Source organism: Festucalex cinctus, chromosome 11 (assembly GCF_051991245.1).
Source record: "Festucalex cinctus isolate MCC-2025b chromosome 11, RoL_Fcin_1.0, whole genome shotgun sequence".
In the NCBI taxonomy this organism is placed as follows: domain Eukaryota; kingdom Metazoa; phylum Chordata; class Actinopteri; order Syngnathiformes; family Syngnathidae; genus Festucalex; species Festucalex cinctus.
The window spans coordinates 28,432,939-28,444,227 of record NC_135421.1 but is presented as its reverse complement, the minus strand read 5'-3'; the positions used below and the strand labels follow the sequence as shown (position 1 = coordinate 28,444,227).

The following is an 11,289-nucleotide window of genomic DNA, read 5'->3' as shown; positions in this document are numbered from 1 at the left end:
TTCAATTCATATTTCAGACGTTCAAGTGTACCTAATGTTGTGGCCGCGGAGTGTCGGACAGTTCGGCGATCGTTTTGAATTGCGTTGCGACTTGAGAGGACAAACAGAGACGCTTAATGTTGTTAGTCGCTCTAAGTGAAAATGTCTGCTGTGGAAAAACAGAGCAAAATACATCAGCCTAATTTGCTCGCTTTGCTTTCCTTCTTTGGGCTCGAGTGTTGCATGCTGCTTGTTTAGCAGTCTTGTTGCCTTCACTTTTGTCTTGTTGTGACTCGTGTCACCTTCACATTTGTCTTTGTTTTCTGTTCCCTGTTTATTTGTCAGAGCTGTTGTCCTTTTTTTTTGTTCATCTTACGTATCTTGTTTTGAGGTCATGTTACCTTCAATTTTGACTCCAATATTGTATGTCGTCTGTAGTGTTCACTTTTTTCTTCGGTTCTTCTTTTTTGCTTTTTATGGGTCTTCGTGCATTCAGTTTTGTCTTGACTAAAATGTCTCACATTCTGCTGGTTTGTACAGCCAAGTTTTATACCTTCATTTCTGTCTTCAGTATAGTCCTTGGTATTTATTGATGCTTTTCTGTTGGTCTTTTAGCCTTCAATTTGGTCTTCGATATCATTTGTTGGTCTTTTTGCATTCTTTATCGTCTTCAGTATTTTTTCCTCTTTTTGTGGGTCTTGTTATTCTTTTCTTGTTATTGTTGTTGTTTGTTTCCCCTAATCCTTTTCTGCTTGATTGTGGGTGCCTTCACTTTTGTCTTGCATATTTTTTTCTGCTTGTTTAGTCTTCCTGTGTGGCCAATCAGTCTTCAGTATTGTCATCAATATTTTTTTGCTTTTCTGTGGGTCTTGATGTCTTCACTTTTGTTGCTGTTATATTCTGCGGGCCCTTTTTTGCCTTCAATTTCACTACAGTGTTTCTTTTCCTTCTTGTTTGTAAATCTGTTTGTCCCCACTTTGTCATCAGTATTTTTTCTTATTTTTGATGCCATCACTTTTGCCACGAGTATTTTGTTTTTCTTCTTGGGTATGCTTCCTATTTTCACTTTCATCTTTAGTAGTTATTTTGTGGTTGTGAGTCTTTTTGCCTTCCCTTTTATGATCAGTTCATCAGTTCATGTTTTTTTTTTTTTTTTCAGGGTTGTGGGGCTTCTTGCTTTCACTTTCATCTTCAGTCTTCTGTTTTTTGCTTGTTTTTTTTGTTTTTGTTACCTTAACCTTTTTTTCTTCTTCAGTATTGTTTGTGCGTCTTGTTTGTTGCCTTCACTTCTGTCTTAATTTGGGACCTCTTTGTGGGTCTGTTTGCTTTTATGTGTCTTAAATGCTATTTGTGGGATTTTCTGTCTTTGCTTTTGTCTTTAGTGATTGGAGATGATTGTTGAAGAACATTCATGCATTCCCGTTGGCCTTCTAAAAGTCCTGAGATGCTTTCACAATATGTTTCTAGTCAGTATCCGTCTGTCCTATCAGTGTTGTAGATCATCAGTTAACTCTTTCCTTCCCAGCCATTTTCACAGACGCAACCCCTTTTTGCTCCTGTCTGTTTTACTGGATTTTGACTGACTTTGCAAGGTCCACAGAATATTCTGTTCTATTGCTATAAAAATATTTCCATTTCCATTTTGCAGCAATTAGCATTAGAATATTGCTAAGTTTCATCATCATTCACAAACCTGTTGAAAACACTGGCAAAAAAGAGCTTGTTGCAACATGACCCTGGCTGATTTCTTATACTCTTCTGCCACCTGCTGGCCATTCTTTGCAATAACTACCATTGCTTTAAACGACCTCTTCATGTCAGAAGCTCTATCTTTATGCTGTAGGTATTAAAAAAAAATGTTTTTGGGAGTGAAGAACAAAGTATTGAAAAACGTACTTATACGTCTTTGGGTTTGAATGAGTTAACATTGGCGAGAGCATTTCTTCAGCATCCATCCAGACATATTTGTCCTGACCGGAACGTTTTCAAGAACATTTGTGGCTATTTAAGACATTTTGTCGCAAAATCTTTCCGCACGGAGCCCCAAACTAACGACAAAATGCCAGTCGGTGTTCAAGTTGCCCTTTTGCGCACACCTGTTGGCCGACGTGAGCCGTCACCTAAAATACTCTGCCGTTATCTCCTCAAAGCGCTAAATCACACATCTGCTTTGTTTTTGGTCCCCTCTCAAAATAACCAACCCCCGTAAAGCTCGACATCTCGGCCATCCGACCGTCTCACTCGGACATTTATTTTTAGCTTTCAAACAACTGCTCTCCTAAAAATGGGCCTCGCCATCGCGGCTGGAGGTGGAGCGCTGCTATGTTTGGCTTTCCTTCTCCCCGGTCGGCCCCCTTCGCAGGCCGGACCCCCCTCGTGCGCTCCTCTGTCGAGGCGAGAAGGAGCGAGAGGAGAGAAATAATCGGATGCAGGGAAAAGCCACTGATGGACGCTTTTCTTGAATCTTCACATTTCCTCTGGTAACCTTGTGGGACTTTTCGGAGCTTGCGGACGCCTCAGCCGAGGAGGATCATGCTTTGCCTGTGGTTGTTCCTGCTCGCGTTCCTGGGCCCGGCGCCCGCGGCCCCGGCCGAGAAGGGCCTGGAGTTCCCGCAGTACGACGGCAAAGAGCGCATCCTGGACGTCAACGACAAGAACTACAAGAAGGCCTTGAGGCAGTACAACATGCTGTGCCTGTTCTACCACCAGCCCGCGGCCGACAGCAAGGAGCAGCAGAAGCAACACCAGATGACCGAGCTGGTGCTGGAGGTTCGGAGACGGATGCGCGCTGGCGAGATCAATAAACCGACATATGGCGCGCACATTCGAGATAATTTCTCACCATTATTCAATGAACGCAATCAAGGATGCTTTGCAAATCAATAGGCTTCCATTGTAGGGCTACGCAGTCCCGAGGATTGTGGGTAATGAAGTTGCTCATCGCAATCGAATGAAAAATTCAAACTGTGATCCAGCACGTCTGCTGCTCAATTATTTATTTTCAAGTACACACTGACACGAGGCTGAAGGCCACATTTGTTTTCCTTGCAGCTCGGTTCAAACAGACCACTAGATGGCACTCTACCAATAACATTGCAAGCTATGGAAAGCACAATGCAGTAATAATAAAGATGATCATTGTGATAACATAATTTCAGTACATGAATCATTGTATCCATATTTAACTTCTTTAAGTCTTTATATTATATGAAAACATAGGGCCATTTTTCAATAACGGTTGCTTTAATTGTTCATACATAATATATTCATAATTTGATTTGTTTATTTCCTTTTATCTGCATTCCAGGTTTATTTGATCTTGCTTGCATTTCAGTTCTGATTTTACGAACATGTAATTTTATTTAATTGCACTTACATTAATTAATTAATTTCTTAATTTTACTTTTTATTTGATTTAATTAAAATTATCAATATTACGCATATTCCAGTTCTCCACATATCAAGATTATATGACCATGTAATTTTATTATTGCATGTTACTTAGTTTCGTTGTACTTAATTTAATGATATCAAATTCAAATGATATTTTCTTATGTTATTGCATTTTCAAATGTCTGTAAATTCTCCGATTAGGGCTCACTATATGAACATGTTATTTAATTTGACTTTATTTAATATTTAATATGTAATAATAATCACACTTAATATTATTTTAATAATTAAAATAGAATTAAAAATAATTAAAATAAATAAATAAAATAATTATAAAATAATAATTAAATAATAATAATTAAATAATTACAAATAATTAACAAATATATATATTTGCAATTTATTAGTTTGTCACCAACATGGCAGCAGTAAGTAAGTAAGTAAACTTAAGGGTTAAAAAGATGCCCTCCCCTGAATAAAATTACATATTTATTTATTTTTTTACTAGTACAGTAATGATGTTATCAAGCCATGCGGATTTGCAATTCAAGATCATTTATTTACCAGGTGGAATAGAGTAAAGAAGACGAAAGTCAATCTCCTTTTGAATCGCACACAGTTGGAAACAATGTGCACAATGCAGCTCGAGTTACGCACGAGAACAGTCGCGACCTCTCGCTTCAGGTTGACCTTCATCCCACACTTGAGATTTGCGAGTTGAACGTTACATGAACAAATAAGTGCTCGTCTCTATTTTGGCCTCAAGCAGTCATTTAAGTTGGGAAAAAAATGAAATGGTCATTTATGGACATTTATGGAAACGATGTGAGCACATAGCAAATTGTCCAATCCAAAATAATGACCGCAGCCACGTAACAGTTCCGTGTTGTGAAATTGGGGAAAGTCAAGTGTCATGACAGCAAAAGTGAACATTAATCTTGTGAGCAGCACGTCATGGACGTGGAATAAACGGAGGGACACAAATGCAGCCCCACTGGAGCTCCGTTTGTCATCCAAATATAAATCACCGTGTCAAGAGCGTTTGCTTCGGAACAACTGTCACGCTCATACTTTTGTGCTATTTTTAGAACAATCTCGCTAATTATGTAACTATGCCTCTGGTGCCCTCCAGGGTACGATCATCTTCCAACTTCATCTTCCCACTAAGTGGCTGCATCAAGTCATTAAAAGACCATAAAATGCCATTGACAATTCATCACATGCATATTTTGTTGTTGTTGTTTGTTTTGTTTTTGTTTTTGTGTTTAACGTGCAGCTCGTGGCCCAGGTCATGGAGGGCAAAGATGTCGGCTTTGGAATGGTCGACTCCCAAAAAGACGCCAAGGTGGCGAAGAAACTAGGCGAGTATTCCGTACAGCACGAGCTCATAAATAGGATGCAGATGGATGTTAATTATAGAGCTGCCAAACGATTACATTTTTTAGTCAGATTAATCACAACTTCAAATTTTGATTAATCGTGATTAATCGCTTATTTAAAAAGGCTTTTTTTTATCAACATTTTTTGCCCGCCAAATTTAAAATGCACCTCGTGTTAATTTTTTCGGCATTTAACTCATTTGCTCCCAATAACGTGTAAATACGTTTTTTTTTTAATGTGGTAAGTGTCCCAAAGACGTATTTATACGTTTTTTTTTTTTTTTTTTTTTTTTTTTTTTTAATGCTAGAGCATCCAGTAGGCTTTGATGCAGCCTCTCAACTGCAAAGAACGGTTGCAGAAATGGTAGTTATTACACAAACGGCCAGCAGGTGGCAGCAGAGCAAAGGAGATCAACCAGGGCCATTAGAAAAAAAGCTCAATTACTTACAATTTTAAATAGGTTTGTGAAAACTGATGAAACTTAGCTCTCTTCTAATGCTAATTGCTGCAAAACGGAAACAGATAGAAACATACTTTTTTTTTCCCTGATGAGAGAAGAGACTTTAATCTTTCTTTTGGTAGGTTCCATCCTTTTATAGCAATAGAACACAATATTCTGTGGGCCTTGCAAAATCAGTCAAAATCCAGTAAAACAGCCGGGAGCGAACGGGATTGCGAAATGTGAAAATGGCGGCGAGTGAATGAGTTAATGTTAAAAGGGCGTCTCATCCTCCTGTTTTTCTAATCAGTTGCATTACGTGCATAATTTAAAGTGGGAAAAAAATGCCCCATATAGTTTGACATGAACAAATATTCTGAATGTCACATGCAAGCATTTATTTATTGTTCATACACAACCTGTGCTACCTTTAACGTAGCCATCCACTGTCAAACCAAAGGATCATCCGCAGTCAAAATTAATAGTGTGATTAATCTGCGTTAATACATGATAATTTTGCGATATTTTTTTTGTGATTCATTAATTAGTTAACGCTTTAACTTTGACAGCATTAGTTAATTATTTCACTCGTCTCATTGACTGTAAGGCAGCGTTGAGAAAGGGTCAATAGAAAACAATAATAACAACAATGATAATGATTGGAAGGCTAAAAAAAAAAAAAAAAAACTCAAATTGCAAAACACGATCAGGACCTAATTGACTTTGTTGTCAATCAATTTGTAATCATTTCATTCACTTAAATGAATGTCATCTGACAGTTGTGCAAGTCTTGAGAATGTCATTTGTCATCATTTTTTGCTCGATTGGATTTGATTGGTTTTGATTGGATTTGCGTTTGCGTTTGCGGCGTCAGGCCTGGAGGAGGAAGGCAGCGTGTACGTGTTCAAGGCCGACCGGGTGATTGAGTTTGACGGCTGGCTCTCGGCCAACACCCTCGTGGAGTTCTTGCTGGACGTGAGTTCCAACGCTCAAACCGCATTCCCATCTCGAAACCCTCATTTAGAACCCTCGCACAGGGCTTGGGAAACTACTTTAAAACCCAATCTAATTGAAACCCAAAGTCCAATTGGAAAACTTAACTCTTTGACTGCCAAAGACGTTAAATAACGATCATTAAAATCACGACGTATGCCGCCATAAACGTTAAATGACGTCAACTAAGTTTTTTTATTTTTTTCTCAGTGCAACGTCTAAAGCGCAGTGCTGCCTGGTCAATGGATTGTGGAATCAAAAACACACTAACTATGGCCAGCAGATGGAAGCATTGTATCTCTTTTTGTGAATGATCAAAGCTTTTGTCATATCAAAGTTTTTTTTTTTTTAATAACGTGTGGCAGTAAAAGAGTTAATTTGAAACCATAATCCTGACTTCAACCAGCTTGAAAGCATAACCATGGTTTGGAAACCAAAATTTAAAACTCATTCCCATCTTAAGACTCCAATTCAAAGCCCTACTTTTTGACTAGAGAGTTCTTGACACCCATCTGTGAAACTCTAACCTAGTCTTAAAACCTTAACCGATGTTTCCAACCTAATTTAAAGCCTTAACCCCTGGTATGGTTGAGACCCTATTCCCCAATCCCCAAAACTGACCTGAAAGCTGTTTTAGAGCCCTAATTTTAAACCCCGATTCTGTTTTAAAGCTCCAATTTAAAACCTAATTTGAACCACTAACCATAGTTTGAAACCCTACATTGAAAGCTTTCCCTTGTCTTAAAACCTTAATCCAAGTTTCAAGATGTAATTTGAAACCCTCATTTAAAGCTATAATTCTATGCAACCCTAATTTAGACATTTTTAACCCAGTTTTTGATCCTTAATCCGGATTTGCAATCCTACTTTGCAGTCATAACTCGAATTGCTTTGACTTGAAACCTTAACCCAAATTTGAAATCCTAATTCTGTTTTAAACTCTAACTTAAAATTCTACTTTGAATCTTGACACTATTTCTTGACATCCTACTTTGAATCTTTCATGTGAAACCCTAACCCGGTCTTGTTAGGCTAATGTGAAACCATAACACTTGGTTTGAAACCCAAATTTGAAACTCGAACCAGGACTTGAAACCATACTTTGAAAAATTTAACAAGCATTTCAGAATGTAATTTAAAACCATAATCCTGGTTTGAAACTCTAATCTAGTCCCCAATTTAAAAATCACAATCCAGTCTTGAAACCGTACTTTAAAACCATAACTACCATTTTTATGATTGTTATGCTACAAAATCGCTCAGATAACCAAACAAGAGCATCATTTTTTTTTTATGACTTCACCAACCAAAATGACCCCCCCCCCCCCCAAAAAAAAAAAAAATGTTTGTCCTTTCTTCAGCTCTTGGACGATCCCGTGGAAGTGATCGACAACGCTCTGGAGCTGAGGGCCTTCGACAGGATGGAGGAGGACGTCCGCGTCATCGGCTACTTCAAGGGCGACGAATCGGAGCGTAAGCGAGCAGCCCAAATACCACGAAAGGCCATTCGGCTCTACAATAGGGATGTCACGATAAAGGGCAAAATCGTGATATCGTGATATTAAAACTGCCGCAATATCGTCGTCGTCGTCATGTTCACAATATTTATATATGTTAAAAAAAGTCAGGTTGATTTCCATTTGTGCACTTCTAGCACCCTCTAGTGGCTATTTTATTAGTGCAATTTAATTTTCATTAGGGATGTTTTGGCCTTCTTCAGATAAAGGGGAACCTAATTTGCTTGTGAAGCGATCAATATGTGCTCGCATTATCAAATAAATTCCTCAATATTGTTATTAGAGATTGTAGGTGGTTTATATGCATTGCTGTTATGTACAAAAGCACAATATTGCGCTTTTTTTTTTTATGAGCTTTTTTTTTATTGCGCACAAGTAATACACAAAACACACACCAAAACTAATACTGAAACTAAACTAAAACTAAGCATTTATTAAAGAACTAAAACTAATACAAAAACTGACAGAACCACCCTGAAAACGAATTAAAACTAACTAAATAAAAAAAAAAGAAAACTCAAAACAAAATAAAAACTAAAATGAAAAATTCCAAAACTATAACTCATAACCCTACTGCCATATTACAAATCAATTTATATACTGTCGCATTTTTCTAAATGATACATGTGCTATTAAAGTTTATTTTAGTGAACTAAAACGAACGAAAAAACTAAAATTCAAAAAACAATTTCGTTAACAAAATAAAATAAAAATGAAGATGTTTTTTTTTTAAAAAGAAAACTAACTGAAACTACATTTTATGTTTACAAAACTAACTAAAATAAAACAAACAAAATAAAAAAAATATTGCGCACAAGTAATACACATTAAAAAAAACAAAAAAACTAAAACTAATACTGAAACTAACTAAACTAAAACTAACCATTTATTAAAGAACTAAAACTAATACAAAAACAAACAAACAGAACCACCCTGAAAACTAATTAAAACTAACTAAATTAAAAAAAAGAAAACTCAAAACAAAATAAAAACTAAAATGAAAAATTGCAAAACTATAATAACCCTACTGCCATATTACAAATCAATTGGTTTATATACTGTCGCATTTTTCTAAATGATACATGTGCTATTAAAGTTTATTTTAGTGAACTAAAACGAACGAAAAAACTAAAATTCAAAAAACAATTTTGTTAACAAAATAAAATAAAAATGAAGATGTTTTTTTTTTAAAAAGAAAACTAACTGAAACTACATTTTATGTTTACAAAACTAACTAAAATAAAACAAACAAAATAAAAAATATATTGCACACAAGTAATACACATAAAAAAAAACAAAAAAACTAAAACTAATACTGAAACTAACTAAACTATAACTAAGCATTTATTAAAGAACTAAAACTAATTTAAAAACAAACTAACAGAACCACCCTGAAAACGAATTAAAACTAACGAAATTAAAAACAACAACAACCTCAAAACAAAATACAAACAAAAATGAAAAATTCCCAAACTTTAATAACCCTACTGCCATATTACAAATAAATTGGTTTATATGCTGTAGTATTTTTTCTAAATATTCAAAAGCACAAATCAATTATTTGTACAATTTTTCGGACTAAACACAATTTATCTTCCTAACATGATGTGGCCCCTGCGTCCTTCTGATTTTCTGGATGTGGCCCTCCAATGAAAAAGTTTGCACACCCCTGCACTATCGCGTCTCGTTGCTTGTGTGTCTGCGCACACAGTGTGTGTGTGTGTGGGGGGGGGGGGGCATGTTCGGGTTAGGGTTGGGGGGTCATCAATGCAATTTTGCCGCCTCATCTCAATGGCTTTGCAGCTCCATTTTTATCCCATGCGCACAACGCAGCTGCTGTCCCGTCCGTGACCCGGGGCCCGGGGCCCCGGGGGGGCCGGGGCCGACCGAGTGTGGGAGCGAAAAGCGCGGCTCAAAGTTCATCTATTTCCGATGAGATAACATTTTGTTGTTGTTTTTTCCCCTTTTAGATTACGACGCCTTCAAGGAGGCCGCCGAGCAGTTTCAACCGTACATCAAGTTCTTCGCCACCTTTGACAAATCCGTGAGTGAGCGCTCCCAACATGGCCAGCGCGGGCGCCAATCGACGTTTTCCGAATGTCTCGCCCGCTTCAGGTGGCCAAAGAGCTGACCCTGAAGCTCAACCAGGTGGACTTCTACGAGCCCTTCATGGAGGAGCCCGTCACCATCCCGGGAAAACCTCATTCCGAGGACCACCTGCTCGACTTCATCAACGAGCACAGACGGTAAACAAAGCAAACGTGCGGGAACCACAGGAAATGACACGTGTGCTGCATTTGCACTCATGGGGACAGCACTTCATCTTGTTGACAACTTTACTGAGCAATCCTCATATCAGAAGCTAACGCTGTTAGCTAAAGCTAATCTGCGTCCGAGTGGAAGTCAACCGTCAACATTTCTTGACAGTAATTTGTTATATGTGTATTTTTTTTTTTTTTTTATTAACACAGTTCAACACAGCTTTACATTTAAGAATACGTCTAACAAACATAAAAGATACAAAAATCGTTATACAGTTTAAAGATAGAAAAATACAAAAAATAAACATTGACATGAACACAGGTCAACCATCATTGGATATTACACAAACGAAGCATCATAAGAGAAAAACTAACAGATTTGACAGTTTACTGCTTTTCTTATTGTTGATTAATTTTACAACTTTGAAAATAGATTTCAATTCCAAAAGGAAGCACACAAATCTGGGGTTGGACTTGGAAATTTTTTGTTTGTGAATAAAAAAACTTAGCATAAATAATAACAAAATTAAGTAAATATTCAAAGTTTTAAGGGGGCGGCCATTTTGCCACTTGCTGTGGACTGAAGATGACATCACAGTTGCTCGGCTCAGGCAACGACCAATCACGGTTCACCTGTTTTCTGAAGCTGAGCCGTGATTGGCCGTTGCCTGAACAATGAGGAAATCAGTTAAATGAAATTAGTAAATTAGTAAATTAATAATTATTGTATAAATAATATAATAAGTATAGTATAAACAATAGAGTATAAATATAGTATGATAGTATAGTATAATAATATAGTATAAATATAGTATAAATAATAATTAGTAAATTAATAAGTAAATTAAATTAAATTAAACAATGAAACAATTGCTACTGCTTTGCTCCGCAGCAGTCACATAATAAGAATAGCGAGGGATTTATTCATAAATAATACATAAAGTAAATAATTGTTTGCTGTAATTTTTGTTAATTGTGGTCATTTTTTTCTATCATTCTGATTTTTCCCATTTTCATTTTATCCCCAACCTGAAATACTAAGGTGATCATAATAATAATAATACTCCATAAACAATTTATCATATCAATCTGGTGTTACCATGGATACCGTCACTCGTGTCGTTTGTGTGTCCTCAGGCCCACTTTGAGAAAGTTGCGTGCGGAGGACATGTTCGAGACGTGGGTAAGCGAACCATTAGAACGCCGCATTTCCTTTTGCTTTCTCTTGACATCTTTGGTTGTTTTTTCAGGAGGACGACATCGACGGCATCCACATTGTGGCTTTCGCAGAGGAGGAGGAGCCGGGTAAGCCGGACCTCGTCATTGG

At 37.0% G+C, this 11,289-nt stretch overlaps 1 protein-coding gene across 1 annotated transcript in view; it reads left to right on the top strand.

Moving 5' to 3' along the window:
• The window catches only part of casq2 (calsequestrin 2), a 15,239-nt gene continuing 3,950 nt past the window's right edge, over window positions 1-11,289 (top strand). The window contains exons 1-8 of the mRNA XM_077535864.1: window positions 1-2,748; window positions 4,649-4,733; window positions 6,066-6,166; window positions 7,546-7,657; window positions 9,672-9,745; window positions 9,817-9,947; window positions 11,100-11,145; window positions 11,213-11,267. Of these exons, the coding sequence (XP_077391990.1) occupies window positions 2,512-2,748; window positions 4,649-4,733; window positions 6,066-6,166; window positions 7,546-7,657; window positions 9,672-9,745; window positions 9,817-9,947; window positions 11,100-11,145; window positions 11,213-11,267 (841 nt within the window). The 5' untranslated portion in view covers window positions 1-2,511. The remainder of the gene's footprint in view (window positions 2,749-4,648; window positions 4,734-6,065; window positions 6,167-7,545; window positions 7,658-9,671; window positions 9,746-9,816; window positions 9,948-11,099; window positions 11,146-11,212; window positions 11,268-11,289) is intronic.